A 20,320-nucleotide genomic window follows, 5' to 3' on the forward strand; every position below is an offset into this window, starting at 1 on the left:
AACAGGTGACATAATAGCGCGCACACTTTAAAAACACTAAGAAAAAAAAAACAATTTCGATTATCTTGTAGCAAAACTGAAAAAAGGAAAGTGCTTAAACAGATCACACAAGTCTCTGAAGACAAACTCCGTTTCTCCGGAAAACCGCCATTAACTTGAATGAATGATAAATGCCATTCTTATTGAAAATAAATAATAAATGGAGTTAATCTGCCTGATCCGTATACTGGCTAATTTCGATTTATATTGCTTTTGTTGCCGTTTAAATATTTGTTTGGTCGCTTTATCGTTACAAAGTTTTAGCTTCCGATTCAGATTTTTATCCGACGCATTTGTCCATATATTAGATGAAAGAATATGTGTTTGGAGCTTCTCGTAGCACATCGTTGATTGAATTGTGGTAATATCAGGTGGTCAAATTCAGAGAACTGTTTAAAATGTAAGCTCTGAAAAAATGTTTCAAGTATAAATGCTTGTAACTTCGAAATTTAACAGAAAAATATATGTATCGCAGACATCTCTCCCCCAAGCAGACTTGTGACAAACAGTTATAAGTTCAGATTCTCCCTCGTACCATTGGCGCTTGGAACCACAGGGGCTCGTTAAAAAGAAAATCTAGGGATGGGGGTTCTAACCTGTAGTAAGTGTTATATTATTACAGGTTAGAACCCCCATCCCTTGATTTTCTTTGTAACGAGCCCCTGTGCTTGGAACTCCTTATATTATAATACACCGTTGTAGAAACTCCTACTAGGAATCCTAGCTTGGTATCCTTGAAGCAGGGCTATCAAAGCTCACCATAAGCCAGCTACAAGTAGGGCCCAAGGATTCCCAAAGCTATGTCTGTTGTAGTACACTTAGTTCGCCACGGCGGAATCTCTGACAACATGAAATCACCTTGTGGGTTACATAAATGAACACATATAATCGATATGGTAATTTCATGTCAGAGCTTTCGCCGTACTTTATTGATAAAACATCAGACTCCTGTGACTGTGCTATGTTTTACATTGTAGGACTAAGGTCTGGGATGATGGGAACAAACTGTAACTTGGCTAAACTTTCCTGACTTTTTACTTTGCTAATTATTATTTCTATCCTATTACTCTGTTCATTCTTTATCACGTGCATCACCATTGTGCAATGGTCAAGAGTGACTGCAACGATGTACCATATAATGTCAGTTGTCGAAATTGAGGCTGAGACCAAGATCACTGGCGCACAGGGGCTCATTCAAAACAAGAGCATCTGTTATTACCTCTGTTCACTGGCATGTGTAATTTTGTTACATTTTACCATTACGTGGTAAAGGCAAATACTATTCGAAAATGATTCTTCAACTGGATTATTATTTAGCTTTTAAATCCACTCAGTGCTAAAAAATCTGATAGCCCGATGCCTGGAGCCCTTCTAATTTTAGATCAGGCCTGTCCTATATTTCAAGTGAGGTACTCGTTGGGCTTGTCGGAAATATTTTTTTAATTTGCCTGAGGAAACTTTGATTGTGCTGATGAAATGTGTAAATGTATTTTCATGATGTTGACATACCTGACATGTCGCAATCTAAATCACAGCGACTCGTGTTGCTGCCTATAATTTAATTGTCAGTCATGTATATAGTATAATCAGATCACCACTGTGACCATGTGAAATTGAGATCCGATTTTAATCAAATTGAAGCATGGCGTGTCATGCTGAAAACATTATTTTGTTCTCCCAAACCTTCAGGCTCAATGTTATTGAGAGAAAACACAATTTTCAGTAATCTTAAAAAGACAAAAAAGCAAACCCCCACTTTCAGTATATGCGCAATACATGTAACATGTATAAATGGTAAACTCACATGATTGGAGCTAATGTAAAACTATCCTCTGGGCAGTTTAAATAGCATCAATTAAAGGCAAAGTGGTCATGTATTAACCACAATTTCATATATTACTTAACTGGCTGACAGCTAGTGAGATCTGTTTGAAGGCTGCAGTGGGTGAGCCCATTGTACTGATTTGTACATGTAGGATCAGGAAGTGGAACAACCCATTAAGAGATGCTATTTTTGTTGGTGCATGTTCAGCACAAGTTATTGCATAATAATGAGAATGTTTAAGCCATATATATGTATTATATTATTGACAAGTTTGTGAACAGCAGTAACATTTCTTTGAAGTCAGATTTTACTGCATACATGGAATGCAAAGCATGATCATTCTTTGGTTAACAGAGTTTTACTGTATGAAGCACGCGAGTGAAAAAAAGAGAAAGAAAAGATAAGGGGGCGGCTGGGGCTATTAATTCTTTGTACATACTGCAAATAATACATCAACTTACATCAACACATTTCTGGCCAGGATTCACTCTGAGAATCCAGCAGAGAAATTGTGAGCCCTTGCACAATCCAGTCCCCAGTTAGTGTAGTGATGAATACTAATGACACTTTCATTACCTTAAAACAACTTTGAACCCAGTTGAATTTATATTTGAATTGTAGCTATTGAATTTATATTTGAATTGTAGCTATTGAATTTATATTTGAATTGTAGCTATTGAATTTATATTTGAATTGTAGCTATTGAATTTATATTTGAATTGTAGCTGTTGAATTTATATTTGAATTGTAGCTATTGAATTTATATTTGAATTGTAGCTATTGAATTTATATTTGAATTGTAGCTATTGAATTTATATTTGAATTGTAGCTATTGAATTTATATTTGAATTGTAGCTATTGAATTTATATTTGAATTGTAGTTATTGTAACATTGTGTGACAGTATTGAAAAAGGGGAAATTTTGGGCATGCGGGAATCGGAGTCAAGGCTTGTGGAATTTCAGACAGGGCTTGTGAGTTCATCATTTTACCAGCCTGGGGCCTATGTCTAAAACATATTTTCTTTGAGCACTACCTGTGTTTTGTGACAGTAACTAACAACTAAGGCTGTAACATTTACTCATATAAACAGCTTATAGTATTTACTTCCCCATCTGTGTCAGTGTCAGCTACACGCATGTTCATTTCCTTATTTACCAATTCTGTAAATGTTTACCATTGTAGCAAGCCAGGGGTGATAATCTGCTATCTTTCATTGTCACTCAGAATGCTGGCTGATTGAGACCTTGGCTGATTTGGCCGAAATTATGGGCCAATTTGGCCCAAATTACAGGCTGATTCAGACCAAATGCCAGATTGACTAAGACATGTGAAATATAAGAAGATAAACAATGGAACACCTGATTTATTTTAGTAGTTAAGAGAGAGTAAAGGTTGATATTCAGCTCTTAAATTGACATCATATGTGTGAATGGTAATACTCTGTTAACTTTCTGAATGGTCAGAGGCCATGACTTGTAGGATGCTGTGCAAGTCACTTATGATTATGCCATTATTTATTTGCTGTTTTATTTATGAAGTTTAGCGCTGATGTTTCATCTGAACTGAGGGTTGCCAATCTAAATGAAGTACATTTCTGGAAAGGTGAAGGTTAGTTCCAAGATATCTTTCATTATATGACCTTGAATTGCAGTTTTAATACATACTGTGTGTTTCAGCATCAGTATTGAACAAACCATGTTATTTTCTGCAAATTACTTTTTGGCACATCTGTAAAAGTGTATCTCTGCGTGGGTTCGAGTCTCGTTTTTGGCTAATGTGGGTATGTGAAAAAGCTTGCCAGTAGCTTCTTGTGGGTTGGTGGTTCTTTCCGGGTTCTTCCTCCACCATTAATACTGGCAGCCATGTATAGCCTATCGTGTGCTGAAAAATGGCATTAAACCCTACAACAACAACAAAAGTGTATCTAATAAAATCAACTTAATTACCACATCTGAGAAAAAACAAGTCAGAAATCCCCCCCCTTTTTTCTTTTCATATGCTATTGATGACACTTTTAAAGGATATGGTTTTGTTCTTTTTCTTTTTTTCCTTTTCACTTATTACATTGTTTTTAAACTCTGTTGATACAATTTCAAATGATAATTTTCTTCAGTCATTGTTTCTATTTGTTCTAGATTTTCCAATGTTTTCCTACTCTGTTGTGACCGCTCTGGTGGCTTAGTGGTTAGAGCTGATATGTATGTCCACTCTTATCTTTCTAGGAAAATGTATGTCCAATCTTATCTTTCAAGGAACTGCTCTGGTGGCCTAGTGGTTAGAGCATCCGCCTCAGATGCGGCAAGTTGTGGGTTCGATCCCCGGCTGAGTCATAACAAAGACTTACAAAAATGGTACTAACAGCTGCCTCGCTTGGTACTCAGCATAAAGAGGTTAGTGTTAGGACTGGTTGGCCTGGTATCAGGATAAAGTGACTGGGTGGGACATCATGCTACATGTTTGCGGCATAATGCCCCAGTGCTAGATGTCACTAACATCACTATTAACTGTCACAATGCAGACATTGTAGCGATATGACTAAAAAATTGTTAAAGCTACGTTAAAAATCCAAATCACACGCCTACTCTGTTGATAACATTTCAGAGGGATGTGCTCAATTTGAATGGCTTCATAAAGTAATATTTAGTACCTTGTTTGGGGTCCATTCATTGGTCAACAATTCTTAAGGAGAATATTGCCAGAGTCATACATCTAGCTATAAACTTTGTGTACATCATGAAGCATGTAACATATGAATTGGAAACATTACTCTTTCTATTTTCCACAATTTATTGGTTACCTATAATTAGAGTTGACTTGTCCTTCATAATGAGCTGGATCTAGATTGGTTGTCTTCTGTTTACTATTGATGTCTTCTGTTTACTATTGTTGTCTTCTGTTTACTATTGTTGTCTTCTGTTTACTATTGATGCCTTCTGTTTACTATTGTTGTCTTCTGTTTACTATTGATGCCTTCTGTTTACTATTGTTGTCTTCTGTTTACTATTGATGTGTTCTGTTTACTATTGATGTCTTCTGTTTACTATTGATGCCTTCTGTTTACTATTGATACCTTTCATGCAATGCATCAGTGTCGGTCAATGGTTTGAATTTTCTAAGGAAAGGTGACTTAATAATGTGCCCATGCCAATATTTTCACCTTTAATCAACAGTGATCATTAATTTACATTAATTTAATTGATTAATCCACACAGTTGCTCACTGCTAATTTGACTGGTAAGCAGCAATGGTGTCTTCATAATTCTTATGAATCCAACATACTATGACATGAATTAGTTATGAAACTTGAAACTATTTTCTTCTAAAGATGAAAATAGTATTGGCTGAAATAAAAAAAACAAAACAAAAAAAAAAACAAAACACAGCTTTAAGTGCAATAGAATAAAAATGAAAGGGAACAGCCACACATAATTCTTGCTGAAGTACAGCAAACACAAACTATGCTGGCACTGCTTAACATGAGTTGGAGAAAGCATTGCTTTAGAATGATGTAGAATTAAATGTTTTAGTAATCAAAGTCACCTATGTTTTGCTAAGGTACTTAATATGTACAAATTGATTTTTTAGAGAGAGATCAATAGATTATTTTTGTTTTGTTTTTAAATTTGTTGCAATGTGTAAAAAATAAAATTGAAGAATCCACCCATTTTGTGCAAGCGGACTCTAAATCAGTGCATGGGATATTTTAAAGTCACTTACCCTGAGACTCTGACTTCGTGTCTTTTTTTTGAAGCCCTAATGTGACAGATGTAGACAGCAACTTTACATTTTATGATGTGCCATTGACCTTTATGTTTCATCATTGGTGCAAGATGTTGTCTGTATGGTGCCTGTAGGTACATACAAAAAACCCCAGAAAATAAATTGAAAAGATCATAATGGATGATTTCAGACTGAATTGAGTGCACCTCAAGCTAACTTCCTTAATAGAATGCATCCACTGACATAAAACAATCAGTTTTATTGACTAATACAATGTCCACCTGATTCTGATTAACTTTGACACCAATTGAGAGTATATGGCAGATGGTGATGGATAGAAAATGTGAAGAAAAGAAAGAGAAATCTTGACCAATAATGCTACGAAAATAGGCGTATGGTGTAGAAAAAATGTACACTCGAGTGTCCAAATTGTCTCTTTTTGAGAAAAATTGTTATTCAAGTGAGGAATTCAAATCCCAACACATAAGGCCTATAGCAGGGTATGCCGGCAGTCAGATGTGCTTGAATTTTCTTGAATAGGCAGAAAACATAAGGATATGTGTGGCTCTTGTTTCATTTTCTTGATGACTCCACATTTTGGCATGAATGGTGCCCAAAGGCTCCACTTTTTATATTTTTTGAAAACTGGACATAGTATCTATGATTTCATCCATCAATGATACTTTTGTTTACATTCCGTAACTTTAAAACAGTTTGAGATTTAGGGATGAAACATGGTATACTTATACATTTTTACTGGCAGTTGTGTCATATACCAAACTGGGTGCCCTGCCTCCAGGGTCAAGGTCAGATTCAGTATTGTAAAGCACACATCATACTTTCCATTATACTCTAGAACTAAAGCCATTTATGATTGTACAATGAAACTTGGTATACTTGTGCATCATAACTAGAATGTGTAATTCGTAGCACATTGGCAGCCCTGTCTTCAAGTTCAAGGCACGCCAAAGACCTTTGATCAAAGAAAGTCAGCAACAAAGTTAAATAAAAGCATTATTTCATGCTTATGATTGCTACCAATGGTGATTTAAAACCCCAATTAAAGTTGAAATGTTTTGAAATAATAGATATCTGGCCATCGAGTTAAATGAAGGTGGGACATCTACTTGGTAGCCTCGAAATCATGGTAGTTGTCTCTCGCTGACCAAAATCTAGGCCAATTTAAGTACATGTACATGTAGAATATAATCAATTAGTCCAAGTTTCCTATGACCCTTGCCACTCGATTTTTGAGGATAATAAATATCAGTGAATTGTTTTGGGAAACGTGTTTGTTGATAGTGGGATATCAATCAACCGAAGACTACTGTTTTTTTATATATATGTTTTAGTTGTGTTTTCTAACGGGATTTTACTGATATATGAATTTTCTAACATGTGATCGAATACTCGAATCCATAGATTTTTCAAATGCATGTATATTATTTAACACGTTGTGGAGTGTACTACACAAATGTAAATTGTCAATATACAAGTGTACATGTATTTCAAGCTAGTTTTCTTCATTTTATCAAAATTTCCCATTTTTTTTCTGCGTAAATCCTAGTCACTGACAACAGGTAATCTCTTACAAATTTCACTTGTATGCGAAATTTGAATTTATTTTTAGCCCCCCTTCCCATCTTATCTAAACATTGGCTTATGTCGACAATATTACCTTGGTGCTGAGGATAGTTTAGATAAACGGTTAGTACTGTATTATGAAAACTGAGACTTGTTTTTGAAAATTGGCAACAAAATATTGAGGTTGGCGATTTTGTGTGTGACAACTTTTTTAATGCCTGCTTCATCACTAAACACGTCGAGTGTAGTCAGATGTCAGAAGTAGTTCAGTGTGGACACAGAGTATAGTCAGATGTCAGAAGTAGTTCAGGATGGACACAGAGTGTAGTCAGATGTCAGAAGTAGTTCAGTATGGACACAGAGTGTAGTCAGATGTCAGAAGTAGTTCATTATGGACACAGAGTGTAGTCAGATGTCAGAAGTAGTTCAGTATGGACACAGAGTGTAGTCAGATGTCAGAAGTAGTTCAGTATGGGCACAGTGTAGTCAGATGTCAGAAGTAGTTCAGTATGGACACAGTGTAGTCAGATGTCAGAAGTAGTTCAGGATGGACACAGAGTGTAGTCAGATGTCAGAAGTAGTTCAGTATGGACACAGAGTGTAGTCAGATGTCAGAAGTAGTTCATTATGGACACAGAGTGTAGTCAGATGTCAGAAGTAGTTCAGTATGGACACAGAGTGTAGTCAGATGTCATGAGTAGTTCAGTATGGACACAGAGTGTAGTCAGATGTCAGAAGTAGTTCAGTATGGACACAGAGTGTAGTCAGATGTCATGAGTAGTTCATTATGGACACAGAGTGTAGTCAGATGTCAGAAGTAGTTCAGTATGGACACAGAGTGTAGTCAGATGTCAGAAGTAGTTCAGTATGGACACAGAGTGTAGTCAGATGTCATGAGTAGTTCAGTATGGACACAGTGTAGTCAGATGTCAGAAGTAGTTCAGTATGGACACAGAGTGTAGTCAGATGTCATGAATAGTTCAGTATGGACACAGAGTGTAGTCAGATGTCAGAAGTAGTTCAGTATGGACACAGAGTGTAGTCAGATATCAGAAGTAGTTCAGTATGGACACAAGAGTGTAGTCAGATGTCAGAAGTAGTTCAGTATGGACACAGAGTGTAGTCAGATGTCATGAGTAGTTCAGTATGGACACAGAGTGTAGTCAGATGTCATGAGTAGTTCATTATGGACACAGAGTGTAGTCAGATGTCATGAGTAGTTCATTATGGACACAGAGTGTAGTCAGATGTCAGAAGTAGTTCAGTATGGACACAGAGTGTAGTCAGATGTCAGAAGTAGTTCAGTATGGACACAGAGTGTAGTCAGATGTCATGAGTAGTTCAGTATGGACACAGAGTGTAGTCAGATGTCAGAAGTAGTTCAGTACGGACACAGTGTAGTCAGATGTCAGAAGTAGTTCAGGATGGACACAGAGTGTAGTCAGATGTCATGAGTAGTTCAGCATGTTCACATAGAGTGTAGTCAGATGTCAGAAGTAGTTCAGTATGGACACAAGAGTGTAGTCAGATGTCAGAAGTAGTTCAGTATGGACACAGTGTAGTCAGATGTCAGAAGTAGTTCAGTATGGACACAGAGTGTAGTCAGATGTCATGAGTAGTTCAGTATGGACACAGAGTGTAGTCAGATGTCATGAGTAGTTCATTATGGACACAGAGTGTAGTCAGATGTCATGAGTAGTTCATTATGGACACAGAGTGTAGTCAGATGTCAGAAGTAGTTCAGTATGGACACAGAGTGTAGTCAGATGTCAGAAGTAGTTCAGTATGGACACAGAGTGTAGTCAGATGTCATGAGTAGTTCAGTATGGACACAGAGTGTAGTCAGATGTCATGAGTAGTTCATTATGGACACAGAGTGTAGTCAGATGTCAGAAGTAGTTCAGTATGGACACAGAGTGTAGTCAGATGTCATGAGTAGTTCAATATGGACACAGAGTGTAGTCAGATGTCAGAAGTAGTTCAGTATGGACACAGAGTGTAGTCAGATGTTAGAAGTAGTTCATTATGGACACAGAGTGTAGTCAGATGTCAGAAGTAGTTCAGTATGGACACAGAGTGTAGTCAGATGTCAGAAGTAGTTAAGTATGGGCACAGTGTAGTCAGATGTCAGAAGTAGTTCAGTATGGACACAGTGTAGTCAGATGTCAGAAGTAGTTCAGGATGGACACAGAGTGTAGTCAGATGTCAGAAGTAGTTCAGTATGGACACAGAGTGTAGTCAGATGTCAGAAGTAGTTCATTATGGACACAGAGTGTAGTCAGATGTCAGAAGTAGTTCAGTATGGACACAGAGTGTAGTCAGATGTCATGAGTAGTTCAGTATGGACACAGAGTGTAGTCAGATGTCAGAAGTAGTTCAGTATGGACACAGAGTGTAGTCAGATGTCATGAGTAGTTCATTATGGACACAGAGTGTAGTCAGATGTCAGAAGCAGTTCAGTATGGACACAGAGTGTAGTCAGATGTCAGAAGTAGTTCAGTATGGACACAGAGTGTAGTCAGATGTCATGAGTAGTTCAGTATGGACACAGTGTAGTCAGATGTCAGAAGTAGTTCAGTATGGACACAGAGTGTAGTCAGATGTCATGAATAGTTCAGTATGGACACAGAGTGTAGCCAGATGTCAGAAGTAGTTCAGTATGGACACAGAGTGTAGTCAGATGTCAGAAGTAGTTCAGTATGGACACAAGAGTGTAGTCAGATGTCAGAAGTAGTTCAGTATGGACACAGAGTGTAGTCAGATGTCATGAGTAGTTCAGTATGGACACAGAGTGTAGTCAGATGTCATGAGTAGTTCATTATGGACACAGAGTGTAGTCAGATGTCATGAGTAGTTCATTATGGACACAGAGTGTAGTCAGATGTCAGAAGTAGTTCAGTATGGACACAGAGTGTAGTCAGATGTCAGAAGTAGTTCAGTATGGACACAGAGTGTAGTCAGATGTCATGAGTAGTTCAGTATGGACACAGAGTGTAGTCAGATGTCAGAAGTAGTTCAGTACGGACACAGTGTAGTCAGATGTCAGAAGTAGTTCAGGATGGACACAGAGTGTAGTCAGATGTCATGAGTAGTTCAGCATGTTCACATAGAGTGTAGTCAGATGTCAGAAGTAGTTCAGTATGGACACAAGAGTGTAGTCAGATGTCAGAAGTAGTTCAGTATGGACACAGTGTAGTCAGATGTCAGAAGTAGTTCAGTATGGACACAGAGTGTAGTCAGATGTCATGAGTAGTTCAGTATGGACACAGAGTGTAGTCAGATGTCATGAGTAGTTCATTATGGACACAGAGTGTAGTCAGATGTCATGAGTAGTTCATTATGGACACAGAGTGTAGTCAGATGTCAGAAGTAGTTCAGTATGGACACAGAGTGTAGTCAGATGTCAGAAGTAGTTCAGTATGGACACAGAGTGTAGTCAGATGTCAGAAGTAGTTCAGTATGGACACAGAGTGTAGTCAGATGTCATGAGTAGTTCATTATGGACACAGAGTGTAGTCAGATGTCAGAAGTAGTTCAGTATGGACACAGAGTGTAGTCAGATGTCATGAGTAGTTCAATATGGACACAGAGTGTAGTCAGATGTCAGAAGTAGTTCAGTATGGACACAGAGTGTAGTCAGATGTTAGAAGTAGTTCAGTATGGACACAGTGTAGTCAGATGTCAGAAGTAGTTCAGTATGGACACAGAGTGTAGTCAGATGTCATGAGTAGTTCAGTATGGACACAGAGTGTAGTCAGATGTCAGAAGTAGTTCAGTATGGACACAGAGTGTAGTCAGATGTCAGAATTAGTTCAGTATGGACACAAGAGTGTAGTCAGATGTCAGAAGTAGTTCAGTATGGACACAGTGTAGTCAGATGTCAGAAGTAGTTCAGTATGGACACAGTGTAGTCAGATGTCATGAGTAGTTCAGTATGGACACAGAGTGTAGTCAGATGTCATGAGTAGTTCATTATGGACACAGAGTGTAGTCAGATGTCATGAGTAGTTCATTATGGACACAGAGTGTAGTCAGATGTCAGAAGTAGTTCAGTATGGACACAGAGTGTAGTCAGATGTCATGAGTAGTTCAGTATGGACACAGAGTGTAGTCAGATGTCATGAGTAGTTCAGTATGGACACAGAGTGTAGTCAGATGTCATGAGTAGTTCAGTATGGACACAGAGTGTAGTCAGATGTCATGAGTAGTTCATTATGGACACAGAGTGTAGTCAGATGTCAGAAGTAGTTCATTATGGACACAGAGTGTAGTCAGATGTCAGAAGTAGTTCAGTATGGACACAGAGTGTAGTCAGATGTCAGAAGTAGTTCAGTATGGACACAGAGTGTAGTCAGATGTCATGAGTAGTTCAGTATGGACACAGAGTGTAGTCAGATGTCAGAAGTAGTTCAGTATGGACACAGAGTGTAGTCAGATGTCATGAGTAGTTCAGTATGGACACAGAGTGTAGTCAGATGTCATGAGTAGTTCATTATGGACACAGAGTGTAGTCAGATGTCAGAAGTAGTTCAGTATGGACACAGAGTGTAGTCAGATGTCAGAAGTAGTTCAGTATGGACACAGAGTGTAGTCAGATGTCAGAAGTAGTTCAGTATGGACACAGAGTGTAGTCAGATGTCATGAGTAGTTCATTATGGACACAGAGTGTAGTCAGATGTCATGAGTAGTTCAGTATGGACACAGAGTGTAGTCAGATGTCAGAAGTAGTTCAGTATGGACACAGAGTGTAGTCAGATGTCATGAGTAGTTCATTATGGACACAGAGTGTAGTCAGATGTCATGAGTAGTTCAGTATGGACACAGTGTAGTCAGATGTCATGAGTAGTTCATTATGGACACAGAGTGTAGTCAGATGTCAGAAGTAGTTCAGTATGGACACAGAGTGTAGTCAGATGTCAGAAGTAGTTCAGTATGGATACACAGTGTAGTCAGATGTCAGAAGTAGTTCAGTATGGACACAGAGTGTAGTCAGATGTCATGAGTAGTTCAGTATGGACACAGAGTCTAGTCAGATGTCATGAGTAGTTCAGTATGGACACAGAGTGTAGTCAGATGTCAGAAGTAGTTCAGTATGGACACAGAGTGTAGTCAGATGTCAGAAGTAGTTCAGTATGGACACAAGAGTGTAGTCAGATGTCAGAAGTAGTTCAGTATGGACACAGTGTAGTCAGATGTCAGAAGTAGTTCAGTATGGACACAGAGTGTAGTCAGATGTCATGAGTAGTTCAGTATGGACACAGAGTGTAGTCAGATGTCATGAGTAGTTCATTATGGACACAGAGTGTAGTCAGATGTCATGAGTAGTTCATTATGGACACAGAGTGTAGTCAGATGTCAGAAGTAGTTCAGTATGGACACAGAGTGTAGTCAGATGTCAGAAGTAGTTCAGTATGGACACAGAGTGTTGTCAGATGTCATGAGTAGTTCAGTATGGACACAGAGTGTAGTCAGATGTCATGAGTAGTTCAGTATGGACACAGAGTGTAGTCAGATGTCATGAGTAGTTCATTATGGACACAGAGTGTAGTCAGATGTCATGAGTAGTTCATTATGGACACAGAGTGTAGTCAGATGTCAGAAGTAGTTCATTATGGACACAGAGTGTAGTCAGATGTCAGAAGTAGTTCAGTATGGACACAGAGTGTAGTCAGATGTCATGAGTAGTTCAGTATGGACACAGAGTGTAGTCAGATGTCAGAAGTAGTTCAGTATGGACACAGAGTGTAGTCAGATGTCATGAGTAGTTCAGTATGGACACAGAGTGTAGTCAGATGTCATGAGTAGTTCAGTATGGACACAGAGTGTAGTCAGATGTCATGAGTAGTTCAGTATGGACACAGAGTGTAGTCAGATGTCAGAAGTAGTTCAGTATGGACACAGAGTGTAGTCAGATGTCAGAAGTAGTTCAGTATGGACACAGAGTGTAGTCAGATGTCATGAGTAGTTCAGTATGGACACAGAGTGTAGTCAGATGTCAGAAGTAGTTCAGTATGGACACAGAGTGTAGTCAGATGTCATGAGTAGTTCAGTATGGACACAGAGTGTAGTCAGATGTCATGAGTAGTTCAGTATGGACACAGAGTGTAGTCAGATGTCATGAGTAGTTCAGTATGGACACAGAGTGTAGTCAGATGTCATGAGTAGTTCAGTATGGACACAGTGTAGTCAGATGTCAGAAGTAGTTCAGTATGGACACAGAGTGTAGTCAGATGTCATGAGTAGTTCAGTATGGACACAGAGTGTAGTCAGATGTGAGAAGTAGTTCAGTATGGACACAGAGTGTAGTCAGATGTCAGAAGTAGTTCAGTATGGACACAGAGTGTAGTCAGATGTCATGAGTAGTTCAGTATGGACACAGAGTGTAGTCAGATGTCAGAAGTAGTTCAGTATGGACACAGAGTGTAGTCAGATGTCATGAGTAGTTCAGTATGGACACAGAGTGTAGTCAGATGTCATGAGTAGTTCAGTATGGACACAGAGTGTAGTCAGATGTCAGGAGTAGTTCAGTATGGACACAGAGTGTAGTCAGATGTCAGAAGTAGTTCAGTATGGACACAGAGTGTAGTCAGATGTCAGAAGTAGTTCAGTATGGACACAGAGTGTAGTCAGATGTCATGAGTAGTTCAGTATGGACACAGAGTGTACTCAGATGTCATGAGTAGTTCAGTATGGACACAGAGTGTAGTCAGATGTCAGAAGTAGTTCAGTATGGACACAGAGTGTAGTCAGATGTCATGAGTAGTTCAGTATGGACACAGAGTGTAGTCAGATGTCATGAGTAGTTCAGTATGGACACAGAGTGTAGTCAGATGTCATGAGTGGTTCATTATGGACACAGAGTGTAGTCAGATGTCAGAAGTAGTTCAGTATGGACACAGAGTGTAGTCAGATGTCATGAGTAGTTCAGTATGGACACAGAGTGTAGTCAGATGTCAGAAGTAGTTCAGTATGGACACAGAGTGTAGTCAGATGTCAGAAGTAGTTCAGTATGGACACAGTGTAGTCAGATGTCATGAGTAGTTCAGTATGGACACACAGTGTAGTCAGATGTCAGAAGTAGTTCAGTATGGACACAGAGTGTAGTCAGATGTCATGAGTAGTTCAGTATGGACACAGAGTGTAGTCAGATGTCATGAGTAGTTCATTATGGACACAGAGTGTAGTCAGATGTCAGAAGTAGTTCAGTATGGACACAGAGTGTAGTCAGATGTCAGAAGTAGTTCAGTATGGACACAGAGTGTAGTCAGATGTCATGAGTAGTTCAGTATGGACACAGAGTGTAGTCAGATGTCATGAGTAGTTCAGTATGGACACAGAGTGTAGTCAGATGTCATGAGTAGTTCAGTATGGACACAGAGTGTAGTCAGATGTCAGAAGTAGTTCAGTATGGACACAGAGTGTAGTCAGATGTCAGAAGTAGTTCAGTATGGACACAGAGTGTAGTCAGATGTCATGAGTAGTTCAGTATGGACACAGAGTGTAGTCAGATGTCATGAGTAGTTCAGTATGGACACAGAGTGTAGTCAGATGTCATGAGTAGTTCAGTATGGACACAGTGTAGTCAGATGTCATGAGTAGTTCAGTATGGACACAGAGTGTAGTCAGATGTCATGAGTAGTTCAGTATGGACACAGAGTGTAGTCAGATGTCATGAGTAGTTCAGTATGGACACAGTTTAGTCAGATGTCAGAAGTAGTTCAGTATGGACACAGAGTGTAGTCAGATGTCATGAGTAGTTCAGTATGGACACAGAGTGTAGTCAGATGTCATGAGTAGTTCAGTATGGACACAGAGTTTAGTCAGATGTCAGAAGTAGTTCAGTATGGACACAGAGTGTAGTCAGATGTCAGAAGTAGTTCAGTATGGACACAGAGTGTAGTCAGATGTCATGAGTAGTTCAGTATGGACACAGAGTGTAGTCAGATGTCATGAGTAGTTCAGTATGGACACAGAGTGTAGTCAGATGTCATGAGTAGTTCATTATGGACACAGAGAGTAGTCAGATGTCTGAAGTAGTTCAGTATGGACACAGAGTGTAGTCAGATGTCATGAGTAGTTCAGCATGTTCACATAGAGTGCACTCAAATGTCAGTAGTACAGCATACACACAGAATGTAGAGCAACTATTCATAATTTGAGTACAAACTTATTTTCTGTTATGATATAAACATCCATGTCCATGTAGTCTAAACCAGTATATTAATAAATTCTGAACCCAGAAGTTGTAAGTTCAAGTGTACAATGGAGTTTCAAGATCTACACCACCACCACCACCAACAGCACAACAAACAAAACGAAGAACAAGAATGTGCTCAGAGATAAGATCTTGACAACCATAGACCAGAGAGTGTGTTCTCACTGACAGCATGGAAAACGAGGGTGGTAACATGCTGTTTGTTTCTTTTATTAAGGTGTTTTCACTACATTTCAGGACCGATGCCACATTGAAATTAATACAGAAGGAATGTGCTAGATATGTGGATAACTTTGCCAGATGTGTGGAGAATTACCCTGGTACATGGAATTTTTTGTGTGAGAAACAGAGCATGAAGCTTGCAAAGTGTTCAGAGGACAAAAGGTATCAGATACAAAGTAATGGATAACATTTTGTCTCATCTCCATTAGTGCTAAATATTGATATCATTCTCCATCAGTGAACTCAGTGTACACTGACTGATTCATTTGTGTAGCAAGGGTACTTGAGCTCCTTGTGATATTGGCAAACGAATGTCCATGCCAAAGAGTAAGGTACCCTTGAAATACACTGGGAGCTCTTAAATTTGGATATACATTTCACATTCCAATATTATCTTTGCTATGAATATTTAATTTGTATTATTTGTTGGCTTTTATTAATGGCTGTTTTTTATGTATATCTGTATTTTGTATTTGACTTTGTCCAGAAGCAAATTCATTGTGCACCTGACCAGGGATATTTGTTTTGTAAACAACATAATACATCGCTACTATTTATCTATGAGTGTGGGTTAAATATTCAGATCATTATCAATGTAGGTAAACAGGTTTATTTGAATCAGAGTCTCAGACATGGTTTTCCTCTTGGAAATTCCTAACTTGTTCACAACTTTGAAAATTTTAGAGAGGAGACTGGCCTACATCCAGGCTCTATTATTGTGTCTTAGCTTTTTTCATAATGTTTTTCACATGAAAAAATAATCTTTTTTTCCTTAACCTCTTGAAGCAGAATCAGTCTTATTATTATGTTCAGTTTTTCATTTGGTTGGGATTATTTATTCAAATTATTATTCACTGGAAATGCAAAGTGCTCATCAATAATATTCTTGGACAGAAACATTAATTTGGAACTGAGACAATGATGCTGTTAGTGAGATACATCAAAAGACTTAGTATATCATCAAACTTCAGGCCATTGACAGATTACCTTATTTGAGACTACAGGCACATCAACACAGCCAATATTGGAATTTGGACATATCGCTGGAATTCAGTTGGAACTTTATACATTTGGACTTGAGATAAAACTTTGAGAACTATTTGGGATTTAATTCATAATACTGTAAGTTCTCTTTGAATTTTCACTTTGTATTATAAGGAAAACAATATTTGTTGAATTGTACAAAACTTGTTGGCTTTTGCTCTTCTCTGTTCCTTAGTTATAAACCAGAGTTGTACTAGTCTTGCTGACTAAAGCACATGTCATATTTGTTTTAGCTCTACTGGTCAGAAGAGCCTTTATAATGGCCTTTTGACTGTCATCTGTCCAGCATCAGTTTGTGACTGCTACTTCTCAACTACATTGTGACCATCTTGAAAATCGTGTCCTCGCAAGTCCTCCAGATAAAATATGTTTGTTTTCATGAGTGAGCATCAACATTCTTCAGTACACAGATCAGACTTCTGCAGATTCCATTTTGCGTTGAATTACATTCACACTGTATGGTTAAATATATCGTTACTTTGTAAAATAAATAGAAATCTATCCTCTGGTCATGGGAAAAGAGAGATGAATTATCTTCCATTAATCAAAAGATGAGTTATTTCCCATTAGTCAAGTGAGAGGCAAAGTACTTAAATTTCTTATAGATTGTGGGAGCTGTTGGTGGCCAAGTGGTCTAATGCACTTGATTTTACTTATTACTGACATCTCACCTCTGTCCACATTGGTTTGAGTCCCAGGCTCAGCCGGTGAGAGTATGTGAGAAAGCTGCCAGTAACTTCCCATGGATCAGTGGTTCTTATCTTATGCTGATAAATGACATTAAATGCAAAACAACAACAACAACAACTTATTGATTGCATTTTGTATTATAAGCTACTGTTCTAAAATAATCCATACACTTCATTTGATTGTTTTTTTTTTTCTTCAGATACTAGAAACATGAATATCTTAAGATATTAATATGCAAAAATATTTTATATCCTTTTCAGTCCTATTGTTGCAAGAGCCAAAATGGAATGTGCAGTGGAATATGAGAAGTTTAACAATTGTATGGATAGAAACTTTTCCAAAACTGAATTGTGCCGACTTGAATACCAGATTTTCTCTGACTGTATCTCAGCTGTCCAGCAAAGACTAAAGGACAATGATGCAAGCTGATAAATATTTCACTGTTAGTTTTGTTTTAATGGTTTGGCCTTCCATTTTATTAGTGGTATGAAAGGTATTTTACAGTTTCTGCAATTACCAGAATTTTGCAAAGTAGTCAGTTTTGATTGGTGGAAATTTGATTTTGTATAAATTTGAAAACATATTCATGGAATCATTTTCAAAAGTGAAAGTTCAGGAAATGGAATACTTTGGATCCTGTTTCAGAAGCTGAGAATTCAGAGATTGAATCTGCGAGTCCATGTGTGCTATGGCTCCCACAACTGAAGGCTGTGTTACAAAATGAGCATGCAGTCCAAAACGTTTTGCATGGATGGGAGACTTCTGTATATTAGCACAAACAGCAGAATGTGTTTTCTATTAGTGAAAACATTAGATAAATTTGCATATTTTGTTATATTAAAAGCCAAAAGTCTTCTGAATTGGGAACCAGACTGTTTATTAAGTTCAAGTCTGTCAGTAGTCAGTTATCAGATGTGGAAGAATAGAAATTCATTACATTTATAGGAAAAATCAAACCCTTTCAATAAATTTACCAAAATGTTCAATTTGTTCTTCAGACTGATTCATTTCCTTTACAAAAATCTGTGCTCAAGATAACTTTTATATATGACGGTGAGAGTTGCTGTGAATATTAAAATGTTACTGAAATTTCAAGGTAGTCCAAATACTTTAATTTTAGCATAACTGGTTGAAAAGTGGAAAAAGTGCTTTGTCTGTCCAGTCATCTGCCATCCAGCATACAGCATCTCTTGGCCGTTATTTGCTATCAGTTATTTACTCCTAACCTTCTTGGTCATAAGTAAAAATGGTTCTGCTTCGATATACAACATGGTGACCATCTTGAAAATATTGTAGCTCTTCCTCAATAGGCTGCAATGCATCCAGGCTTTGCAATTACAGGATTATTGCTAATAATGAGAAAATAATCTCACAAGAATAGAAGTTTCAAGGGAGAGAAGTTCCCAAAAATCAAATTGTTTTATTTTTTGCAGCAAAGCATACAAGTTTCTATTCCATAAGCCAGAAATGATCAGCACTGTTTTTATTTAGACATGGGATTCCCCCCAAATCAGCCAATACTTCTCTTTGAAATATTGACATAAATATTATTGCTTGCAGAAAAACTGGATATTGGCTTGTCCGTGCTTGATTTGGATCTGGGTTTCATATTAGATGAAGTGAAGATGGTCAGGGAACCAGACTAACTTTACAGTCATATCCCAGAAGCATTAAAGTGGATGGATTTGTGATATCTGAATGACCATGCTGCTGCTTATATTTTTTTTAAAAATGGCATCCAACAAATGATACATTTTCAAGACGAAAGGGACAAGAACCTGTTATGTTTTAAGAGGACTGAAGAATAAAAGGAATAATTCATATTCTTGGAGAAAAAAGCAGGAAGGGAAACAGTAACTTTTAGTGGACATTATGTTTTGATTTGAGTATGTCTCATAGTGAGATAGATGATTGCCCACATTCGATTTGAATTGTTTCAAAGATAAGGTTCATTTGAGTGATAGCAAAAATCCATTTAGTTCCATAGAGTCTGGAACTGCAGTTTGTGAAACTACTGGATGTAATTTAGGTTCCAGAAACTTCTACAAACGTTTTAGTTGAATACGTTTACTATCACTGCGTCAGTCTTGAATCACACTTCTGGACATTAAATGCATCTTTTCCAGCTTGACAATAACAGAATGTGGTATTTTGGCACATCTCACTCAAAGCTGGTCTAACTTACAGATAAATATTGACTACCTTACTGAGAAGGTCTTGTTAGGGTTGGCAGGTCCGTAATTGTGCCTAGAATGGTACTGACACTGATATCATATGACCATGACATTCTGGTAGTTACCATGCTTGACACTTAAATGAAGTGAATAACTTTTTTTAAAAGTTCTGTAACTTATTAAAGGAAGTGGGTAACTGATATTTTCTGGCGGATTACGGACTTGGGAAAATGACCTCCTAATAACATAGCAGTCTGGTGCAAATATACCTGATGGAAATGACCTAGTTGAGCTTGAAATGACCAAGAGGGGATGCTACTGATGCAGGCAAACATGGCAGTCCAATGCTGAGATGATCAGTTTGCAGATTTAAACAGCTAATGCTTACCAAGTTAGAAAGGGATGCATCAAAATCCTTTGATTAAGGTGCAGGTGTAAAATGCCGAAAAGATTTAAAGAAAACCTTAATTAAAGTGGTAAGTTAGGAAGAATAGATTCAATTTGATAAGGAAGCACCCCCAATTCTCTGTCGTAAGCTATGGTATTCCCTCCCCTTCCAATTTTAGGGATGGCTGGAAGGGGTAAAAACTTTGGGTGAATTCATGGATGCAACAATGACTGAGTGGTCCCATTAGCATGGAATTTTAACTCTAACATTTTTATAATTTGTAGTTGGTCTTAAATAAGTAGCATTGATGTGACCCTCAACAAGGCCACTGTGGCCATCTTGAAAAGCTGGATGATCAGGGTGACATGGAGTTTTCCCTGAAAGTCTTCTTATGTACATGATCCTACATGAATGGGT

The 20,320-nt window shown here is 37.9% G+C and overlaps 1 protein-coding gene across 4 annotated transcripts; it reads left to right on the top strand.

Annotated features, from left to right (window-relative positions):
* The first annotated feature begins 333 nt into the window (after nucleotides 1-333).
* On the top strand, nucleotides 334-18,436 carry LOC149780388 (coiled-coil-helix-coiled-coil-helix domain-containing protein 5-like). Of its 4 annotated transcripts, XR_016415074.1 has the most exons (4): nucleotides 355-439; nucleotides 4,119-4,256; nucleotides 15,623-15,769; nucleotides 17,602-18,436. XR_016415074.1 is itself a non-coding variant. In XM_089937294.1 (3 exons), coding segments are annotated over exons 1-3 (318 nt in total). In that variant the 5' UTR covers nucleotides 334-437; the 3' UTR covers nucleotides 17,771-18,436. The 4 variants fall into 4 exon arrangements, 3 of the variants coding, with proteins under 3 accessions (XP_089793420.1, XP_089793419.1, XP_089793418.1); XM_089937294.1 differs by lacking the exon at nucleotides 4,119-4,256 and having other exon boundaries at nucleotides 334-439; XM_089937293.1 differs by lacking the exon at nucleotides 4,119-4,256 and having other exon boundaries at nucleotides 363-550; nucleotides 15,623-15,783.
* The last annotated feature ends 1,884 nt before the right edge of the window (nucleotides 18,437-20,320 follow it).

Source organism: Sinohyriopsis cumingii, chromosome 16, assembly GCF_028554795.1.
Source record: "Sinohyriopsis cumingii isolate HCF-2022 chromosome 16, ASM2855479v2, whole genome shotgun sequence".
In the NCBI taxonomy this organism is placed as follows: domain Eukaryota; kingdom Metazoa; phylum Mollusca; class Bivalvia; order Unionida; family Unionidae; genus Sinohyriopsis; species Sinohyriopsis cumingii.